Source organism: Dendropsophus ebraccatus, chromosome 12, assembly GCF_027789765.1.
Source record: "Dendropsophus ebraccatus isolate aDenEbr1 chromosome 12, aDenEbr1.pat, whole genome shotgun sequence".
NCBI classification, from domain to species: Eukaryota; Metazoa; Chordata; class Amphibia; order Anura; family Hylidae; genus Dendropsophus; species Dendropsophus ebraccatus.
The window spans coordinates 20,381,090-20,403,264 of record NC_091465.1 but is presented as its reverse complement, the minus strand read 5'-3'; the positions used below and the strand labels follow the sequence as shown (position 1 = coordinate 20,403,264).

The 22,175-nt window shown below is 43.6% G+C and overlaps 1 protein-coding gene across 1 annotated transcript in view; it reads right to left on the bottom strand.

Annotated features, from left to right (window-relative positions):
* The window catches only part of LOC138769436 (uncharacterized), a 60,126-nt gene that overhangs the window by 4,571 nt on the left and 33,380 nt on the right, over positions 1-22,175 (bottom strand). Inside the window, exons 19-31 of the mRNA XM_069947920.1 lie at positions 19,906-20,032; positions 19,610-19,821; positions 19,341-19,503; positions 14,169-14,251; positions 13,773-13,933; positions 12,376-12,535; positions 8,222-8,388; positions 6,382-6,448; positions 6,168-6,299; positions 4,940-5,275; positions 4,239-4,354; positions 2,939-3,030; positions 20-137 (exon numbers count right to left, since the gene is read on the bottom strand). Of these exons, the coding sequence (XP_069804021.1) occupies positions 20-137; positions 2,939-3,030; positions 4,239-4,354; positions 4,940-5,275; positions 6,168-6,299; positions 6,382-6,448; positions 8,222-8,388; positions 12,376-12,535; positions 13,773-13,933; positions 14,169-14,251; positions 19,341-19,503; positions 19,610-19,821; positions 19,906-20,032 (1,934 nt within the window). The remainder of the gene's footprint in view (positions 1-19; positions 138-2,938; positions 3,031-4,238; positions 4,355-4,939; positions 5,276-6,167; positions 6,300-6,381; positions 6,449-8,221; positions 8,389-12,375; positions 12,536-13,772; positions 13,934-14,168; positions 14,252-19,340; positions 19,504-19,609; positions 19,822-19,905; positions 20,033-22,175) is intronic.

Below are 22,175 nucleotides of genomic sequence, written 5' to 3'. Positions count from 1 at the left end.
ATGGAAATTTGTTACCCACTTGCAGAGTTATCCGGTCTGAATTCTCCTCTTTGGGATTTTCTCTGAGACGTCCTGAATTCTTTACAAACAGGTTCTCCATGACTCTCTCGTCCTTAAATTTACTATAAAATTCACAGCTGGTAAAAGATGAAAGGAACAGAAATGGATTAAGCACCCAAAGCCCCAACCAAATGGACAGGATTGTATAACAATGCACAAGGTGTGGAGGAGAATGGAGGTTGTTACACATACGGTAAATGGAACACTGCATTTACCATGCCTCCTTAAAGGGTTTTAAAGGCTCTATGTCCCGATAGTAAGTGGGGGCTGCCATTCTGGTTACTCTGTGAAGGTGGAGTGCATGCCTCACAGACATTTAGAGATCAGTGCCACCTAAAGGCTTTATTGGGATCCAGCAGTATTCCCCAACCTGTGGATCAAGTGGAGATTCTCAAGCTCTTGCAAAACTGCAACTCCCATTATATCCTGACAATATCACAGCATGTGTGAATATTAGTGTTGCAACGGCTTGAGATGTGTCTTTTGAACACTACAGCATTATCCTAAAGTTTTATGAACTGCATGCCCTATCATATTTATTAATAACCTTGTAGAGGGGCTACAGAGTAGAATGTCAATTTTTGCAGATGATGCTTAACTGGGTAAAGTAATCACCACAGAGGAGGATAATATAATATTACCGATATATTTGGAGAAGCTGGAGGCTTTGGTAGATAAATAGCAAATGAAGATTAATGTGGATAAATGTAAGGTTATGCACTGGGGCCGTAGAAATAATAAGTACAATTATGTGCTAAATAATAAAACACTAAGTAAAACTGCGAAAAGGACCTGGGGGTATTGGTTGACAGTAAACTCAACTTTAGTGATCAGTGCCAGGCAGCAGCTGCCAAGGCTAATAATATCATGGGTTGCATCAAAAGAGACATAGTTGCTAAAGATGAGAACATAGTTTTGCCTCTTTATAAATCACTGGTCAGACCACACATGGAATACTGTGTACAGTTTTGGGCACCGGTATATAAGAAGGACACAGCTGAACTGGAGCGGGTGCAGAGGAAGGTGACCAAGGTTAGTAAGGGAATGGGTACCAAGACAGGTTATCAAGCTTGGGGTTATTTAGTTTAGAAAAAAGACATCTTAGGGACGATCTGATTACAATTTACAAATATATGAATGGACAGTACAGAAATCTATAGAGAAGAGAAGTGTAGGTCCTCTAGTTAGAAGTGTAAATTGGTATTATGAATAAAGAATAGGATATAATATATCAGATGTATAAATTACTAGGTTTCAAATTTATTAATAAGATACAGTCTGCAAATATTGTAGAAAACAAGTAAAAGATACAGTATAATACAATATATAATATAATTTAGAGATCTCTAATTAAAAGACAAAAATTGTATGAAAATCCATAAAAAGAAATCAAAAAGCAAAAAATAAATAAAAAATCAAAATTAAGTATAAAAATCGAAAAAATAGAAATATTGTAAAGTTCGGATGATCGAGTTCTTATGTTAGTCCTTTATACAATGAAATGATAGACTGATCTCTTGTAGAGACTTATTCACATTCATTCATTATAGATTGGAGTGGCCTCCCAGCGGTGTTGGTCTTCCTTTAAACGGCAAGCGCTGGTAGCCTCCAATCTATCGGTCACCTCCTGCGTGTGTACCACAACCCAGGACGAGTGAGAGGACCATACTGCAACCCAGGACTGGTGAGAGGTGTCAGTGACACCAAAACATATGCTGTTAAATATATTTCATATGCCGCTAAGACATTAAGTACATTTTTACTAATATCGGCAAATCTACAGCGGATTAACAAAAACACAAACACGAAACAAGCAATTGCAGACAGTGCAATAACCCGCTATAGACCATCTGCTAATAATCAAGCACGTCTTTATCATGTTTACAAATATCTACGAATGCATGATCAAGTCATAACGATTGCCAAATTGGATAACTAATATATATAACTAATAGACATTACTGCTTCATTATAATACATGATTGCTACTTTCCAAATCAGGATACTAGCAAACTTACGGATGAATGAATGTGAATAAGTCTCTACAAGAGATCAGTCTATCATTTCATTGTATAAAGGACTAACATAAGAACTCGGTCATCCGAACTTTACAATATTTCTATTTTTTTCGATTTTTATACTTTATTTTGATTTTTTATTTATTTTTTGCTTTTTGATTTCTTTTTATGGATTTTCATACAATTTTTGTCTTTTAATTATAGATCTCTAAATTATTATATTGTATTATACTGTATCTTTTACTTGTTTTCTACAATATTTGCGGACAGTATCTTATTAATAAATTTGAAACCTAGTAATTTATACATCTGATATATTATATCCTATTCTTTATTCATAATACCAATTTACACTTCTAACTAGAGGACCTACACTTCTCTTCTCTATATATTCTCTTTTTCCTTGGGGTATAGGAACATTTTTAGGTTAACCTCGTTGGAAGTGCACCCTAGCAGTCGAACTCACACTCTCCTCTCTCTACTATACAGTACAGAGATCTTTCTACTCTTTCTGATCTTTTTACTCCTAGGTCTAGAACCATAATAAGGGGGCATCCCTCTACGTCTAGAGGAAAGAAGGTTTTATCACCAGCACAGACGCAGATACTGTAAGAGCAGTGAGACTATGGAACTCCCTGCCATGCAGCATGAGATGGAACAATTTTCATACACATTCTTTATTATGTCAAAGAAAAAGAGAGACTTCCAGCAGTAGCAATGCCTCACCTGTCAGTACATAATGGGAGCTGTAGTTTTGCAACAACAGAGTAGCGTTCTGCAACCTGCTGGTGCAAATGCCCTAACAGCTAAATCTTGGTAATGCATCACCTGTGCAAGGGATTATACAGTAAGGCACCTACCTCCGCTGCTTCTGATAATGATCCGGTAACTTGTGTATCCTCAGAAGATCTCTGAATGCAGTTTTTGTGTCAGATTGTGCCTCTCCTATGTCCTGGAACAAGAAAGTAAATGTGCGAATCCTACAAAACAGGACAAATAATACTAGATCTACCACTAAAAAGTGTAACTTGGCATATTCAAGATGGAGAGGCCCACTGCCCCCGCCCCTGTAGAAAGGACCCCCAGCCTGCACTCTAAGTACACTGCTGTTTATGATTATCCCACCTCCCAAAATGGAATAGAATATGATGAAATACATTGTATGTACCCAAAATGGCTTAGCCCCAGAGCTCCACTGATCACTGATAAATGTGATATTGCTGCGGGTCTGGCAATCTCCTGCCACAAACAACAAGCCCTCCTATGCATGCATAAATGGTACAATAAAAATGTTGCTTTTGTTACGTGAGGATTAAAGATTGGAAACTAAAAAAAGGTCCATCCTTATGGTGCGTTCACACCTACAGGATCTGCAGCTTATTTTCTGCAGCAGATTTCATTTAAATAACTGAACACAGCATCAAATCTGCTGCAGATCTGCTGCAGATCCTGTAGGTGTGAACGCACCCTTAATGCACAAAACTATTGCATCCTGAAAGGGTTAAAGGTGCGCATTACTGGTCTTAGCCTTATGCTAGATTCACATATAGGCTATGTTCACACATCGTGTGAATGGGCTCAGTTCATTTGTGATTTTTTCACAACTGATTTGCAGGCACCATCGGGTGTGCTTGCAAATCAATTAGCCATTCAACTCAATGTAATGTACGGCCGCCACTGCACATTACATTGTGTGAACAGCGTCTGGAAATACTTGACGGGCACATTATTCTAATGCCCGTTTTAAAGAACAGGCGTTATAATAACGATATGTGAACACAGCGGGCGGCATTGCATTGACTTCAATGCAATGCCGCCCCTGCAGTAAAGAACGGACGCTGAGGCCATTGCAATCAGCGTCCGTTCTTTACTAATAAAAAAACGATGTGTGAACATAGCCATATTGTGTAATGGGTTCATAAACTTTAACCAAAACTTTTGCTTTTACTAGGTGGAATTTCCCATGTTGCAGGTTTTTCCTATGGGGCGGTTTCAAGCAGTAATTGTATGAACATGTGTCAGTATTTGGAACATAATAGCTGTAGAAATACGTGAGACGCCACCTGCGTAGAACACATGACGATGACTGCACATTCCCTGTCAATCAAGAGGGACAAACGGCACTGAGGTCCTTAGTTACAGACAGATAAAAGCACTTACTGTGAGTGTACCCGTCCTCTCTGCACCCCAGGACTGGAAGAAGGCGCGGGAAATCGCCCTGACAGCTTTATTTATGCACTGTAGATATTCAGTAGTAATAGGTGTTTGATGCAGCCCTAAGAGAGAAAGACAGAAAAGTATCAGTGTATCGCATTGCATAAAAGATTTTTCAGAATAAATAAATGTCCTTAGGGCTCTATTACACTAAGCGATTATCGGCCATACTTAACCAATTACCGTCTGTTCGGACCGATAATCGTACATGCTGAAAGGCCAGGATGCCCAATGTCGGCTGATCATGGTCTTTCAATATGCTGAAAACTAATGATTTGTGCAGCGCTGCTGACCTGAATAGGCAGCCCGAATGATCTAATGATCATTTTGGCAGCCCCTTCAGCTGCTGCCTGCTCGCAGACAGTGCATGTAATAGCACAGGCAGTGATTGGGGAAGGAGGGGGGAAGAGAGCAATGAATTGACAGGTTGACGCTCGCTTGGCCAATGTTTTCAGACTGGGGGAACCTTGTCGAAAACTGGAACCTGACCTGGTAAACTACATTACATAGTGTGAACATTATACTATATAAACAGCATTGCGCAGCATGGCATATGTGTTCTGTACTTGATACATCTTGATATCAATAACCACCACATTTTACAATGGCTTTATCCACTAACATCAGGGGGTTCATGGCCCCATTACCTGTCCTGATCTGTGCCACTGCATGCACAATGACGCCGGCCAGCTCCCCTACATGATCCAGGCATGAGGACGGCACAAACAAAATTCTGTTTTCTGTATCATAATAAGAGTCTCCAAGATGCAGATCCTTCTTCAGCTGCCCAGGATTCTGGATTATTGGAATCGTCTGAGCTATAAGTAGCAGTAGAGGATACTGGGAGCAGCCGTGACATACAAGATGGAGGAGAGCGGAGCCAAACCGGAACACGATCAGCTGGCGAGGAGAGAGTTGGCTCATGTCCATTGGAACCAGATTGCCGACGGTTACTGGCACTAAGCTTTCCTTAACTTCTCGCTCTGAAAAATGTAAGTGGAGAAGAGGAGGAGGATGTTGCTGTGGTATTAGACTATGTTCACACAATTTTTTTTACTGTACATTGGAAGGATGGAATAGCCAAAATTCATTATACTCTTTCCTTCTCATCTCTGAATCTGGGAAGGAACTTGGGAGGCACCCATACACAATACATGGTCGGAGGTTCTTGTACGATAGGGCCTTAAAGGAGAAGACCGTTGAAAATTTTTATTAAAGTATTCTATTGCCCCCCAAAAGTCATACAAATCCCCAATATACACTTATTATGGGAAATGCTTACAAAGTGCTTTTTTCCCTGCACTTACTACTGCATCAAGGCTTCACTTCCTGGATAACATGGTGATGTCACTTCCTGGATAACATGGTGATGTCACTTCCTGGATAAAATGGTGATGTCACAACCCGACTCCCAGAGCTGTGCGGGCTGTGGCTGCTGGAGAGGATGGTGGCAGAAGGATGCTCAGTGTCCCTACAGTGCCCTGTGTCCCTCAATGTCCCCTTTCATTATCCTCTCCAGCAGCCACAGCCTGCACAGCTCTGGGAGTCGGGTCGTGACATCACCATGTTATTCAGGAAGTGAAGCCTTGATGCAGTAGTAAGTGCAGGGAAAAAAGCACTTTATGTGCATTTCCCGTAATAAGTGTATATTGGTGATTTGTATAACTCTTGGGGGGCGATACAACACTTAAAAAAAATTTCACCGGACTTCTCCTTTAAGTCCTTTATACACCATTGGTTCTGGATGGTCAGGAACAGGGGTGTAAAGAGCCAATCTGCCTACTTTAGTATGAAGGTGAACATGCAAGTGTTTTTGCCTATGTAAATAAAGTCATAAGCTAAGAAATTATATTTTATGAAGACTTTAAAGAACACCTTCCGCCTTTTTTGTAAGGGCTTCTTTGATCTCTTCCAAGGTCTTTGTTAATGGGCTGGAGGTGATGAGTTTCTTCAGGTTCTCCTCCCTGTACAGCGCTGCCATAAAGAGCAGAGGTTGTGGCTGCAAGCCTGGGAGAGAAAGAGCAAGAGGTCTAAATATCCAGATCTAAATGAAATCTCACATAAAAGTCTTTGTTATTCTATCACATACCCACAGAAGAAAGCATCGGGATGTTACCGCTCATGAGACCTTTGTATGCGTTCTTATTGGTCAAAGCCTAAAATAGTAATACAATATTCAGAATACGATGACTCTCAGGGGGAGAGAAATTGGTTTAATAAAATCGGGGGCAGGATAACCTTGTAACACATTAATAGGATGTGCACATGGGATCCAGATCCTGCACCAGAATAATAAGAGTTTGTCAGACACCGTTCATAGAGATAAATCTAATAAATATGCAGTCACCAGCTCCTGGACTTCCAGATGTATCAGCCATCAATCATTAAAGGGGTATTCCTATGTTATACTGCTAGGATCTGCCATCACTTTATAATGCTCGCACCCTCACTCGACTTACTTAAAAGCAACCTGTCAGTATAACTTGTATAAAGAGTCAGTATAACTTGTAATTTATTGATTGAAATCTCTGATGTTTCCATGCTGAAGAGTAGGGATGGTACGAACAGAGTTCAGTTCGGGTTCGTACGAACCGAAACCCTCGGTAATGATTCCCGCTGTCTGCGCGCTCCGTGCAGCGGGCGGATCCAGCGGGAGGGCCGCCTGGAAAACTGGGATACAGCCATAGCCTTAGGCTGTATCCCAGTTTTCCAGGCGTTCCTCCCGTTGTATCCGCCCGCTCCATGGAGCGGGCAGACAGCGGGAATCTGCTACCGAGCGTTCGGGTTCATACGAACCCGAACCTCGGCAGGTTTGGACCATCCCTACTAAAGAGTCCAGGCCATTGTGACACCGCCCACTGGACTCCTTATCACAGAATGATTAAGAATTTCAATCCACGTTACAAGTTATACTGACTCTTTTCCCATAAAGTTATATTGCAGCCACCTGGGGAGTTGTGTGTGGAGGAAGAGTTAACTGTTTAACCCCTTCTTTACTGATACAGTCTTCTTTATTGATACAGAACACCTTAAAGGGAACCAATCACACAAAAATTGGCTATAAAGCTAAGGAAGCTAAGGCTGATCTACCAGCACGCTTCCTAACCATCCCCCTGCCCCCCGTCCCCTGTACATAGAGCCCTCAAAGTTAGTTTATTAGTCTCCCAGGCTCTATGCAAATTACCTTGTAAGTAGTCACGGTGGGCGGGCGGCTTCTTCAAGTAGTCACGGTGGGCGGGTGTCTTCTTTAAGTAGTCACTGTCCTGGGCCGGCTCCGGCGCTGTAATCACGCCCCTCTGGACGTGTGTAGAAAGCGCCGCATGGTGACGTCATTGGGGGGGGGGCGGGATTGCACGTCGGCCTGGCCGACGTCTTTACTAAGCTGTGCATGCGCAGTACTGTGGGTGAAGCCGCTGCTGTACTACGCCGCGCAGGCGCAGTACAGCAGCGTCTTCTCCGGCTGCACTGCGCATGCGCAGCTTAGTAATGCCGACCCCCCTAATGACGTCACCATGCGGCGCTTTCTACACACGCCCAGAGGGGCATGATTACAGCGCCGGAGCCGGCCCAGGACAGTGACTACTTGAAGAAGACACCCGCCCACCGTGACTACTTGAAGAAGCCGCCCGCCCACCGTGACTACTTACAAGGTAATTTGCATAGAGCCCGGGAGACTAATAAACTAACTTTGAGGGCTCTATGTACAGGGGACGGAGGGGACAGGGGGATGGTTAGGAAGCGTGCTGGCTGATCTACCAGCACGTTTCCTTAGCTTTATAGCCAATTTTAGTGTGATTGGTTCCCTTTAAATACCTCATTTTTTGGTTGGAGAACAAACCATCTGCATTTCAATTATTTCTTAGGGGAAATTTTACTTTAATATACAAGTAATTTGGATCATAAGGTTTCACTGATAAATATAATGTGACCTGGTCTTTTTCCAGGGGACGGGCTCCTCTGGACTCATTATGTCCTTTCACATGGTGGTGCTGCTCCATTGCTGACATGTTCTTCTTTGCTGCAGGTTCAGAGGTGACTTTCATCAATGTGACCTTCACAACCTTCATGAGTGCAGTGGCTTCTTGCATAAAAATACCTGGAATTAACACATTGTATTACAGACACAAGTCCCAGACTGACCCAAACTGACAGCTGTCACCAAACGCACAGTAAGGCAAGAATTAGCAGCCATAATACAGATTGGAAAATCCATCTGTATCAGTGTCCCAGCCTAGAAAATCTAGAGTACCAAAGCCTGAAATGCTATGTCTATGTCTTAGTATACAATGCAATTTTAGGGTTACTCTAAGTACAGAACATATTATATCACCCATTCCCATATTCTGGCATACATGTACACTGCAGAAAGGTACCCTCTCTCTCGCATGGTGATCACATGATGTAGAAGCAGGCTGTGAATAGCTTTGCTATAACGGATGTCTGTGCTTTTTACATGGCATATGACATTACATCACCAAAACAAAGCAAAAAGAAAAAATAATAATTCAAAACATTTTACTAGTAAATGAAATACAAATACAATAAACGCAATATTTTAAAATATATTTTAAATTAATAAAAAACTATTTTATGTTTGGGAATCCCCAAACTAATAACGTCACATACAATCAATGTGTTTTGGCATTTGTAGAAAAAAATTTAATAAACAGAAAATAAATAAACATGGTCATAGTTAGTAGGGTTGAAAAAAGACTAGAGGTTCATCAGGTTCAACCTCTAACCCAACTGTGTGAATCCAGAGAAAGTGCACTGTTAAAGGAGAACGCCAGTGAACATTTTTATTAAAGTATTGTATTGCCCCCCAAAAGTTATACAAATCACCAATATACACTTATTATGGAAAATGCACATGAAGCTTTTTTTCCCTGCTTTTACTACTGCATCAAGGCTTCACTTCCTGGATAACATGGGGATGTCACTTCCTGGATAACATGGTGGTGTCACTTCCTGGATAACATGGGGATGTCACTTCCTGGATAACATGGGGATGTCACTTCCTGGATAACATGGGGATGTCACTTCCTGGATAACATGGGGATGTCACTTCCTGGATAACAAGGGGATGTCACTTTCTGGATAACATGGGGATGTCACTTCCTGGATAAAATGGTGATGTCACTTCCTGGGTAACATGGTAATGTCACTTCCTGGGCAACATGGTGATGTCACTTCCTGGATAACATGGTGATGTCACTTCCTGGATAACATGGTGATGTCACAACCCAACTCCCAGAGCTGTGCGGCTGTGGCTGCTGGAGAGGATGATGGCAGGGAGACACTAAGGCGCAGGGCACTGGAGGGTCACTGAGCATCCCTCTGCCATCATACTCTCCAGCTGCCACAGCCCGCACAGCTCTGGGAGTCGGGTCGTGACATCCCCATTTTATCCAGGAAGTGACATCCCCATGTTATCCAGGAAGTGACATCACCATGTTTATCCAGGAAGTGACATCACCATGTTATCCAGGAAGTGAAGCCTTGATGCAGTAGTAAGTGCAGTGAAAAAAGTACTTTATAGGCATCTCCCATAATAAGTGTATATTGGTGATTTGTATAACTTTTGGAGGCCAATATAATACTTAAATAAAAAATTTTCGCCAGACTTCTTCTTTAATTAACATGAATCTCAGATTAAAGGATATAGAAGGGCCCTACTGCTATGAGACCCATTGGGCCATCTGCCAGGCGGAGAATTAGCAGTGCTTGTACTGATACAATAAAATCTCATGTAAATTGTAATAAAGTGACTTATTCCAGACAGCTCATAAAACACATGAACACATTACCTGCATATTAGATATCCTAAAGGGACCTTACAATACAGTTATTTTCTTCTGCGGTAATGTGTGGGCAGCTGCACAGAGAAATGCTAATATATGAGTAGATGTGATTGTGCTGCAAAATGCATAAATGGACTCGGCCGTAACCGGAAATCTATCCTGGCCGGATCCCCAGAGATTGGTGGATTGTACTGAGGTTAGTGTTTCAAAATACAAAAGAAGCATGTCACCTTAAAAACAAAAGCTTCTGTAACAAGCTGGGTGATATTTATTCACAAGACTGAACCCTTGTGGGTGATTTGGCAGATAAGAACAAAGAGTATGGACTAGGATATTGAGGAATAATGTATATTTGCATGAAGTACCATGTAATGTTTGTCATTAATGGAAATTGTAATTGTTATTTGATGCCCTATAAGCTTACCTTTACGCTAATTGTATTGTATATGGACAATTTGTAATCAATTTTATATCAAAAAGACTTCGGGTCCATTTACACAGAAAGATTATCTGACAGATTATCTGCCAAAGATTTGAAGCCAAGGCCAGAGACAGATTTAAAACAGAGATCAGATCCATCCCTGGCTTTGGCTTCAAATCTTTGGCACATAATCTGTCAGATAATCTTTCTGTGTAAATGGACCCTAAGAGGGACATTTACTAAGGAGACTAATTTGTGTGACTCTTCTAATGAGGATTGGTGTATATTTTGTTCCAATATCTTGTGACTGATTTATTAAAATGCAGCACTGCCATAGTGACTGCATCTGAGTAAAAAGTAAAGATAAAGTTGCAAAAAAGCAGAAAATTGTGGAAGCATATTCACCTGGTACTGACTAGACGTAGGCATGCATTTGTCGCAAATTATAAATTGGACACTAATCCCGGATTATGCAAGATTAAAAAAAGTTGCATGTAAAAAATATTTGCCCATCGAATACTGGTTCATAAATAGAACTTAGACCAAAAATGGGTGAAAAATCCAATTATTCACCTAAAAATTTCCCAATAAATATAAAAAATTAAAAAAAAATAATAAAAAGCATTTAACAATTTTTTTTTTTATTTGTCCCCCGGCAGCATACTTACCAATGATGATCGGTGTCCCACAGTGCAGCTTCATTCGGGGTCCTGCGGCGCTGTTCAAATCTCACGCTGACATCATGGCTCTTCTATACCCCTCTGCTTTCTCCAGGGCTATTGAAGCCTGGAAGTCGGTGTCCCTATGTAGGCGCTCTCACAGACATGCATTGGAGAGCCTGACTTACGGCCTCCTTAGTTGCAGGCCAGTTGACTGTGAAGTCATGTGGGCGCCCGCAGGATTTGAGCAGCGCCGCATGACCAGAATGAAGCTGTGCTTCAGGACACCGATCATCATTGGTAAGTACAGTATATGCGCCAGCCTGTAGCGGGGGAGAAATAAAAAAATTATGTGGACTGCTTTTTTAATTTACTATCACTCACTATGACTCAATCCCCATAGGCATGGCTACAACACAATCTTTAGACGAACAACCTTTGTTGTGGCCAAAGTTTTCTTGCTGGAGTGCCAACAGAAAATAATTGTCCATACCCTAACATAATGGCCTTTCTATACAGATCATCATTTGCATGCATTACGAGAACTGCTCATCTGAGTGACCTAAATGCTTCTACACATACAGAGAGATCCATGAGATATCATTCTCTGCTGGATCCTAAATAATCCCAGACTTAAGGGCCTTTTCAACACTCGTCGTTCAGTCATTTGCAGGGATATGTATTATTTTACGACTCTATTAACAATATTTTGTAGTGATTTATCTTTTCATAAATATATCCATAGAAGAGAAAAAAGTTGGAGGGCACTCACCGTACTGATGTGTAAACTTTATTTCATATAAACTTTAAAATTCCAGCAGATTGATCTGTAGCGGATTCGGACGCCAACCACTAATTAGCACAAACTATCACAGCTGTTTCACGCGCAAGGGCGCTTCCCCCCCCCTCCCCTCTACGGATATATTTATAAATGTTTTTGTATTCCATGAGGAGCAACCTGTACAGTGTTTTTAGAATATGCAACCTCATCTTGCAATCCAATAGAAGCTGTGCCTGAAGGGTAGAGCTGGTACTGTTTTCTTTATAAAGATTTTTATCTTTTCAGTTAAATTGTTTAAAAGAAAAAATCATCACTTGTAATTCGCTAAATAAGCGATTTATCTGTACATGTAAAGGGACCAAGCTACGAAGCCTGCCCCTACAGGTATAGCAGAAGATTCCTATTTTGATGCAGGCCTTACCTTGGGTCTGGTCGGTGTTATAGCCCTGGCTCACGCTCAGGGATGAGCTCTGGCTCTGAGAACTCATGGTGGCTCTCGTACTTTCCTCCTCACATTCCAGTGGAATTTTCCTCCATTCTCCACATTTATTGGAGCCCAGTTCGAGAGTCTGTAACATTTCCTGTGACAAGATTCCAATATTTTATCAACATTGTAAGATACATAATGGACAATTAGAATTAACTTTAACAAAATTTTTATTTTAGAAATTGTATGGGAGGACCCTTCTAAGTTAGGGCCCTATTCCACCGGACGATTATCGTTCAGATTATCGTTAAATCGTTCGAATCTAAACGATAATTGTTCGGTTGAAATGCAGTTAACGATTAACGACCGAACGAGAAATCGTTGATCGCTTTAGAGGACCTGGACCTATTTTTATCGTTGCTCGTTCGCAAAACGTTCGAAAATCACTCGCATTGAATAAGACGTCGTTCGGTCGTTCGCAATAGATACAAACGCAATAGTGAAGAAATAGCGGAAAAAAAACTATCGCAATTACGATCATAAGTAACGATTATCGTTCCATGGAAATGAGTGAACGTTTTCAGGTCTTTCGCAATAACGGTCGTTTGAGATCGTTAACGATTATGCAAACGATAATCGTCCGGTGGAATAGGGTCCTTAGTGTAGTTAGAAGGTAGGATCTCAGTAAGACCAATTCAGTCAGTGACTGTAGAGTTGGCCTCAAGGCTGTGTACATTTAGTCTACCTCCAGTCATGTGTAGTGTATATTAGATGCATACTAGTGAATCTCTACGCAGGGACATATATTGGGTGGCTGTCACGTCATACCTCTATACAGTCCTGCATTCTGGACTAGAAAACTGCAGCTCAACCTCTGTGAATACTGTATTATTACTATAAAATCCTACCCACTAGGAGCCAACCTGTAAAGATCCCCTCTGTGGAGCATCTCAGGTCTTCCTAATACCTGTACCAAGACTAGAGAAGGGGAGAGATTTGGCTTCTTAATATAATCGCCACACACACCAGCTTGCACTATGTATAGAAAGGGGCACCTCCTTGCATGCACTATTGCTTTACTATGAACAAGAGACTGTTCTTATGAAAGTCTGTAAATAAATTCTACAGAACACCACAAGCACCCCATTTACCAGACATTAACACAGGGTGTGCCCTGGGGGACTCTCATTACCAGTGCACCAACGTCTGCCATTGGGTTAACATACTGGGTGACTGCAAGCATTGAAAGTCCTAGCACACTGCCATCATCCACTAAACATAAGGTCACCACACTATCTGGGTTGCACACCACACAAGTATGACCAAGGCAAAGCCATAGACAGAAGCTTTTGTGAAGAAGACTAGATCTGGGATCATGGGGATGCCCTCACCTTCAGCACCTGGATCCTGTGTATGAAGGCCTTATAGAAGGACAGGGTCTCATTCCTGTGTCTTGCCAACTGAGAAGTTACATGGAGGTTCTGGTCTTCAAGTTTATCAAATAAAGTGCGTACATTAAAATCCTCCAAGACGCTTATAGAGCGCCTTTCATCTGGAACACATATAAGTGATGGTTATTTGGCTAATGCACATACAGAGGGGACATAAATCTGTTATATAGAGCTAAGACACCTAAGATGTTAGGTCCAAGGGCATGCACTTACCATTGAAGTCTTCAAACTGTTATATGGGAGATGCTTACATATAGTGGTCCCATAGAAAGAGGACAGTGACCAGCTATAAAGAGGCTCAACACCACTGACCCAAACTACACTTCACGTATGTACCTGATCCATAGGAGATTTCTCTCTTTCCTATATCTAGCATCTCTCCTGAGCCGCAAGCACCGACAGCTTCATAGAACTGGAGACTGGGGAAGAAAAAAAAGCCTCATATTAGATGAAAGAATGTTATCAAGAAATCTAGAGAGTATGACGATTTACTGTATATAAAGTCAAGTAAGGGTCCTTTTAGACACAAACATTTGCCGGCCGCATAGGCAGATATGTATATAGAATATACTGTACATGGGATATGTATACATCTGTGCTGTCAGTTTCCAGATCACAAGCAGCAGTGTATACTTACCAGCCACTCTGCGTGTGATCTGGTATTTGGCTCCTCCAGTATTCTGGCCTCCGGCTGTATCTTTAGGCCCTGCCTCCTCCAGCTGTATCTACAGGCCCCGCCTCCTCCGGCTGTACCTACAGGCCCTGCCTCCTCCGGCTGTACCTACAGGCCCTGCCTCCTCTAGCTGTATCCAGGCCCGGACTGGTAACCTGGCAAGCCGGGTAAATGCCCGCTGGGCTGGCCGGATTACCAGTCCGTGGGCCGCATAATAAGAAAAAAAAATATATCACCGCTGCGCCCCAGCTCCCGTCACCGCAGCCCGCTTCTCTCTGCCCACCCGCTCCTGACATACTCATCCAATCCAACCAACGTGGAGTAGGAGCGTGGGGCTGCTGCGGCCCCTCGTTGATTGGATTAGAGGAGTATATCAGGAGCGGGCCAGCCAGGCCGAGAGGAGCAGGCTGTGGTGGCGTGTCTCCATCCCGCCCCTGGGACCGCGCGCTCAGGGGTAGGCTGGGCTGGGGGCAATGTGCTGCCCGCGGCCAGCCCTCTGCGGTGGTTAAGACTGAGAGAATAGCGCCCCCGGCCGCCGCGCTATTCACCCAGTCTCTTCCGGGCCGCCTGGTTCCCCCCCCCCCCCCCCCAAGTGCTGAGGCCGCAGACGTGCCGCGCGCAGGCACGTCTGTGGGCACCTACACCAGGCCCCCAGCAGCAGACGTCACTTCCCTGACGCACCGCTGAGGATCTGGGAGTAGAGCGAGGAGAGCCGCCGCGCTGCAGCAGGATGAAGAAGCAGCTGTGGACCGGAGATCCGGAGAAAGAAGCTGCTGGGAACGAGGTGAGGTGAGTGTTTTGGTTTTTTTTAATTACTTGACATGGCCACACAGCGACAGGGGGGCTATTCTATATGAGGGGAGGGGGAAGGGATGCAGGGGGGCTATTCTATATGGGGGGGATTGCATGGGGGAGGGGCTATTCTATATGGGGGGGATTGCACGGGGGGGGGCTATTCTATATGGGGGATTGCACAGGGGGGCTATTCTATATGGGGGATGCAGGGGGGTATTCTATATAAGGGGAGGGGGAAGGGATGCAGGGGGGCTATTCTATATGGGGGATTGCACAGGGGGGCTATTCTATATGGGGGATGCAGGGGGGCTATTCTATATGGGGGATGCAGGGGGGCTATTCTATATGGGGGGATGCAGGGAGGGCTATTCTAGATGGGGGATTGCACAGGGGGGCTATTCTATATGGGGGATGAAGGGGGGCTATTCTATATGGGGGGAATTGCACAGGGGGGCTATTCTATATGGGGGGGATTGCACGGGGGGGGCTATTCTATATGGGGGATTGCACAGGGGGGCTATTCTATATGGGGGATGCAGGGGGGGTATTCTATATAAGGGGAGGGGGAAGGGATGCAGGGGGGGCTATTCTATATGGGGGATTGCACAGGGGGGCTATTCTATATGGGGGGTGCAGGGGGGCTATTCTATATGGGGGGATGCAGGGAGGGCTATTCTAGATGGGGGTTTGCACAGGGGGGCTATTCTATATGGGGGATGCAGGGGGGGCTATTCTATATAAGGGGAGGGGGAAGGGATGCAGGGGAGCTATTCTATATGGGGGGATTGCACAGGGGGGCTATTCTATATGGGGGGATTGCACAGGGGGCTATTCTATATGGGGGGGATTGCACAGGGGGGCTATTCTATATGGGGGGGATTGCACAGGGGGGCTATTCTATATGGGGGGATTGCACAGGAGGGGCTATTCTATATGGGGGATTGCACAGGGGGTTATTATGCAGGGGGGCTATTCTATATGGGGGATTGCACAGGGGGGCTATTCCATATGGGGGATTGCACAGGGGGGCTATTCTATATAAGGGGATTGCACAGGGGGGCTATTCTATATGGGGGGATTGCACGGGGGGGGTATTCTATATGGGGGGATTGCACAGGGGAGGCTATTCTATATGGGTGGATTGCACAGGGGGGCTATTCTATATGGGGGGGATTGCACGGGGGGGAGTATTCTATATGGGGGGATTGCACAGGGGAGGCTATTCTATATGGGAGGATTGCACAGGGGGGCTATTCTATATGGGGGGATTGCACAGGGGAGGCTATTCTATATGGGAGGATTGCACAGGGGGGCTATTCTATATGGGGGGATTGCACAGGGGGGCTATTCTATATGGGGGGGATTGCACAGGGGGGGGGGGCTATTCTATATGGGGGGATTGCACAGGGGGGGGGTATTCTATATGGAGGGGATTGCACAGGGGGGCTATTCTATATGGGGGGATATTCTATAGGGAGGGATTATTCTATATGGGGGGATGCAGGGGGGGCTATTCTATATGGGGGATGCACTGGGGGGATGCAGGGGGGGGCTATTCTATATGGGGGGATGTACATACACAGCAGCGGGGGCTATTCTATATGGGAGGGATGTACATGTACAGCAATGGGGCTATTCTCTATGGCGGGATGTACATCAGCAGGGGGGGGGCTATTCTATATGGGGGGATGTGCAGGGGATAGCTATTCTATATGGGGGGATGTATAGATGAAGATGTTGCTGGAGCAAGAAGCCTAAAATGTCTGTCTGACAGATCTCGTGGAGAGGAGTCATGGCCAGAGAAGCCTTCATGATGGCCGAAGCCAGATGGAGAAGAAAAGGAAAAGTGGACGTCTCTTCATGCAGAGAACACGCCTACTGTGAGTCACATGATGTAACTGCACTATAATCACTTATAAGGTCTGCAGAACCTTTACACAGCTAGGATCTACCGCGGTATCAGTGGTGTCAAACTCCGTCCCTCCATGTGTTGCAAAACTACAATTCCCATCATGCTTTAGCTGTCCAGTCATGATGGGGATTGTAGTGTTGTAACAGCTGGAGGGTGACACCTCTGTTCTATGGTCACTGCTTTGGGAGAATATTGGCCTTTATATAGTGGATGTTATTTGGTGACAGTATAGTGGTATTATCCAGTCACCGTATGTTGAGAGTAGTGGGCATGGTGTGATGGTATAGTGGTATTATCCAGTCACCGTATGCTGAGGGCAGTGGGCATGGTGCGATGGTATTACTCGTCCTGTGTATTCTGGTATTATTGGTAATATTAGTGTTGTGTATAGTGGATTGTATTCAGTCACAGTGTAGCGGTATTAGTCATTGTGTGGTGGTAATGGCAATGCTCATGGTGTGGTGATATTATTTGTTACTTATATACTGGGAGTATTGGCAATATTGGTGGGTGTGCGTAGTAACAGTATGGCAGTAACGTGTACAGTATGGGGATAATATTTGCTTACAGGTGTTATTAACTATGACAGTATTATGCACAGAAAATTTTTACCTATGCTACCATTATATATCCTAAAATTTTTCCTGGGGCGATAGATAGATAGATAGATAGATATTATCAGATAGATAGATAGATAGATAGATAGATAGATAGATAGATGAGCTGCAATATCTCACACAAACTGAGGAAGAGTGTGGCACTGTTTCTGGAAGAAGGTGGCCATGTTTTTCTCCTATAAAGGGAATCTGTGAGGTCCGTACCAGGTCTAGAGCTGTAGATCTCAGCAGACAGGTGATATCACTGACAGGACCTTGTAGTCCAGTGTAAACTTTTATAATTGTCCTTTTCATTACCAACTAAAGTTTCACAACAGCAGCCGCAGCAGCAGCACCCTATACGTCCATCAGTCAGAGCAGGAAGGGGCGGGGCAGAGGGTGCTGCTGTGGCTCCACCTCTGTGACACTTCAGCTGGTAATTAAAAGAATGATTATAAAGGTTTACACTAGACTAAAGTTCCAGTCCCTGACCTGTATGCTGGGATCTACATCTCTGTACCTGGTATAGACCCCACAGGTTCCCTTTAGGGCACGTTCATACCTAATCCATTGCGGATTTGATGCTTCTTATTTAATCAGTTGAAATGAATGCATATATATGCCGCATCAAATCCACAGCAGATTATGTTATATCATTATTTTTAGGTGCTGATGGTGGGGTTCACATGTTTAAGGAAGTAGTGGGGACACGGCTAAATGAAGCAGAATTTGCTACAGCACGTATTTTACACGGCTATCCATGATATGTTATGTAGGCTGCTAGGGTTTGACTGCCAGGGCTGATTTTAAGTCCCAGTCCGGCCCTGGCTGTATCTACAGGCCCTGCCTCCTCCGGCTGTTAAATATTCCATAGGAGGTGGCAACCTGAAGATACTGCAGTGGCTAAGGCCCAGAGAACCTGATGCTGAATCACATGCAGCATAGCTGGTAAGTATAGACTGCTGCTTGTGATCGGGAAACTGACAGCAAAGATATATACATATCCTATAAGTACAGTATATACTATATCTATGCTGTCACGTTCCCTTTATCTTTAATGGCTGCAAATATCGCGTTCACACAGGAAAATTTGTGCAGCCAATGCATTTTTAAGCAGGTTGTAAACAGATGATCAGCTGAATTGGTCATTTGCCCGCTCCTCAGTTGATCTCTGTCACTTTTCCATGGTTCATAGCAGCATTTCTAGTGACAGGTGTAAAAGGCCCTTTAAGTGCATATAATGCTGCGTATATGGAGGTCACATGGTATATAGGAATATCATGTGTGATATATGGTATATAGTATATGGTTCACACTGTGTAAAATATAAGGTCATGGATGGCCCTCAGAACATATAAAGGTCATGTGGTATAATATATAATGTAATGTGTGGTATATAGACTGTACATCATATGACCTTCATATAGAACAGGTACATGGAACATAGAACTCCAGAATGTGGTATGGTCTGAATATATAGTGTAAAATATAAGTTATATAGTGAATCATATGAACACATATATCACCACAACCTGTCTTTTGTGAGCACATATTGTGGAGGAATATACGGTTCTCCAAGACTCCTCCACCTGGGCTTCCAGTTCTTTAGGGGGCTGGGAGTGTAGAGTGAGGGTCGTAGTACCAAGGTCAGGACCAGTAGAGTGACCATTATAATGAAGAGCAGCAGCAGAACACCTATAACACATAGACTATTATTACAGGAGGTTCAGACCCAGTATAAGGATTGCAGGACAGTAGACAGCACTCTGCACAAGGGATGAATAACTCGCACAGTGATTACCGAGGATAGCCACCCAGTTTGGTGCCAGGTTGAGTCTTTGCCGAGTGACTATACCCTGCCTGACCAGCTGATACGGAGAGGATGGCTGGAAGCGAGAAGCCACCGGGTCACAGTACACATTATTCTCCTTCACGGTCACAAAAAGAGATCTCTCTCTAATCCCATTGTCCAGAAACACATATGTACCAGGATCTGTGAACACATGGGCAAATCTACAATACAAATAACAGATGATCAGCGCAATGTACCAGAGATTGCATGAGAAGAATAGGAATGGGGGATCATATAGAGGCTACCTGGAGACATTCACGTGGGTCTCTCTGATGAGATGATCGAGTCTACGGAAGGCCCCAAAATCCCAGTGTGGGTTGGTGTTAAACAAGTGATCCTTCTGATACAGTGGATAATGGCTGGACATCCGCTCTGTAATACACAGGGAAGATAGACAAATAGATAAATATCAGATAGTATGCAGAGACAGCAACAACTTGCAGTGACTTGAAAGGGTGTGTGCAGTACAGGACAAGATCAAAAGGCCACAATAAAAATGTAGTGTCCCAGCACAGGTGTACCACTAAGTTTCTATTGCACCTGGGCAAAGTAACTCGTATCAGGTTTACACAGTGCGATATACTGTAGTCTGAAAGTATTCTGTGTCTTCCCCACTAGGTGTCACTACTGTGTTTTTTCTATGATTTACTCCGTGCACAGCTGAAAGAAACTATGGGTTAACTGTTGTATGTCATGTGGCAGGAGAAAAATGAACACAAGTGCAGGCAGTTTTCCCCTCCTATTTCTGATCTATCCTCTTCTATCTCTTGCACCCCACAACCCCACCAATCACTGGGAGGTTTAGTTTGCCCCTAGAAAAGGAGATTAGTCCCTGGTGGGAGGCGCTCTCTAGGCACTTAGTGGAGAGAGAGCAACCTAGAGAAAGTTCCTGCTGTAGTAAAGCCAGGGCCTGGCTTAGACCAGGACCCTTGTAAGGGACCAAGAGACTTAACTTATTTTCTTTATGCAAGTAACCACTAACATGCGGTGCTAGACAGAACTCCTCCGACGATCACCTTATCCACGCCAGGGATACTCTCTACACAGTACAGGGCAGTGACCTGTTTCCAGTTAGGCACTGACCCCAGTGGAACAAAGTTACAGTTAGCCTACCTATTTCATTGCGTAATGCACAATAATCCTGAAAAGGTTTGGGAAGTCTGATTCACCCAGCGAAGGGACATGGGACCTCGTACTACCCTGCCAAGACGGGTACCCCGACACTGTAGGGCATTAGGCAGTCAGTAAACATGAGTACAAGTATCTTCTCTTCCCCTCTACTACTCTCGGATACGCTATCCCTGCAGAGTACAGTGCTTCATTGGACAGGGTCCTCAAGACGCTCCTCTACTCTACTTCCTTCTGGTTCACAGACTACCATTTCTTCTGTGTCTCACCTGCACCAGAATAAAAACATTATTGTTAAGTCACTGGACTCTGTTTTTCGTTCTGCACAAGCACACCAGAGTACATTGGGTTATCCAAACCTATGGAAGCCATAAACAATTCCACTCCAGGCTACCGTGACAAGTGCCCAAGTGACTCTACACCTACCTAGCTGCCACAACATTGCTAAGCTAACCCCAACGAGGGCGGACCACCCCGCTTCACCACAAAAAAAAAATAAAGAGAAACTGCAGCACTGATAGAAGATAGATATGCGATAGATAGATAGAGATACTGTAAATGATAAGATAGGGAATGATGTCACAGCATCGCAAATTAATTAAAATGGTAATTTCTTTACTATCCTGTATTTTAAGGCAACCTTGCACTCCCTCAATCTCTCTTTACAAGCAGTTAGATACATGTAATATAAGGCTTTATACCCTACAGTGCTGATTAATCAACACTACTAGCAATCAGTGTCAAACAAATTAAAAAAAAATCATAAAACCTGTATAAATCATACACATATAAATATATACATCACTTCATACAATCACCGTGAAACTAGTCAGATATCACACAATCATCCCTGTAACAGTCGTAAAAAATAATAAATCCACTCACCGGCCAAAACAGCACAGCGAGATGCAATAAAAGCATGGCTAGAGTAGTATACAACATCGGGCATGACATGGGCCAAATCACGTGACTATTTGGTGTCACGTCTGCATAAAAGAAATGACGTGATCTGTAGTCAAGGAACTTTATTTATTTGTGCATATAGATAGGTAAAGAGAACGGTGCCAAATGTGAAAGTGGAAATAGCCTGTAAGTGTATTATTATACGACATGTGTCATGTGGTGGCAGAGAATACACAGGCTGCAAGTGGATATCTGTATACAATTTTTTATGGTTTCTTTGCACTGGCTGATTGTTACTGTCACTGTCGTGTTTTTTTTTAGTACAGGAGATTTTAAGAAACTTTGTGATTAGGTTTATTAGGCAGATATGCCATTATCTGCATTCAAAAAGACTTTCCCCAGGTCCCCCCCCCTCCTCTCTCATTCACTGCTCATTATCAGGAAATCGTGTCTTGTTTACATCAGATGTGCCCTGTGTAATCTA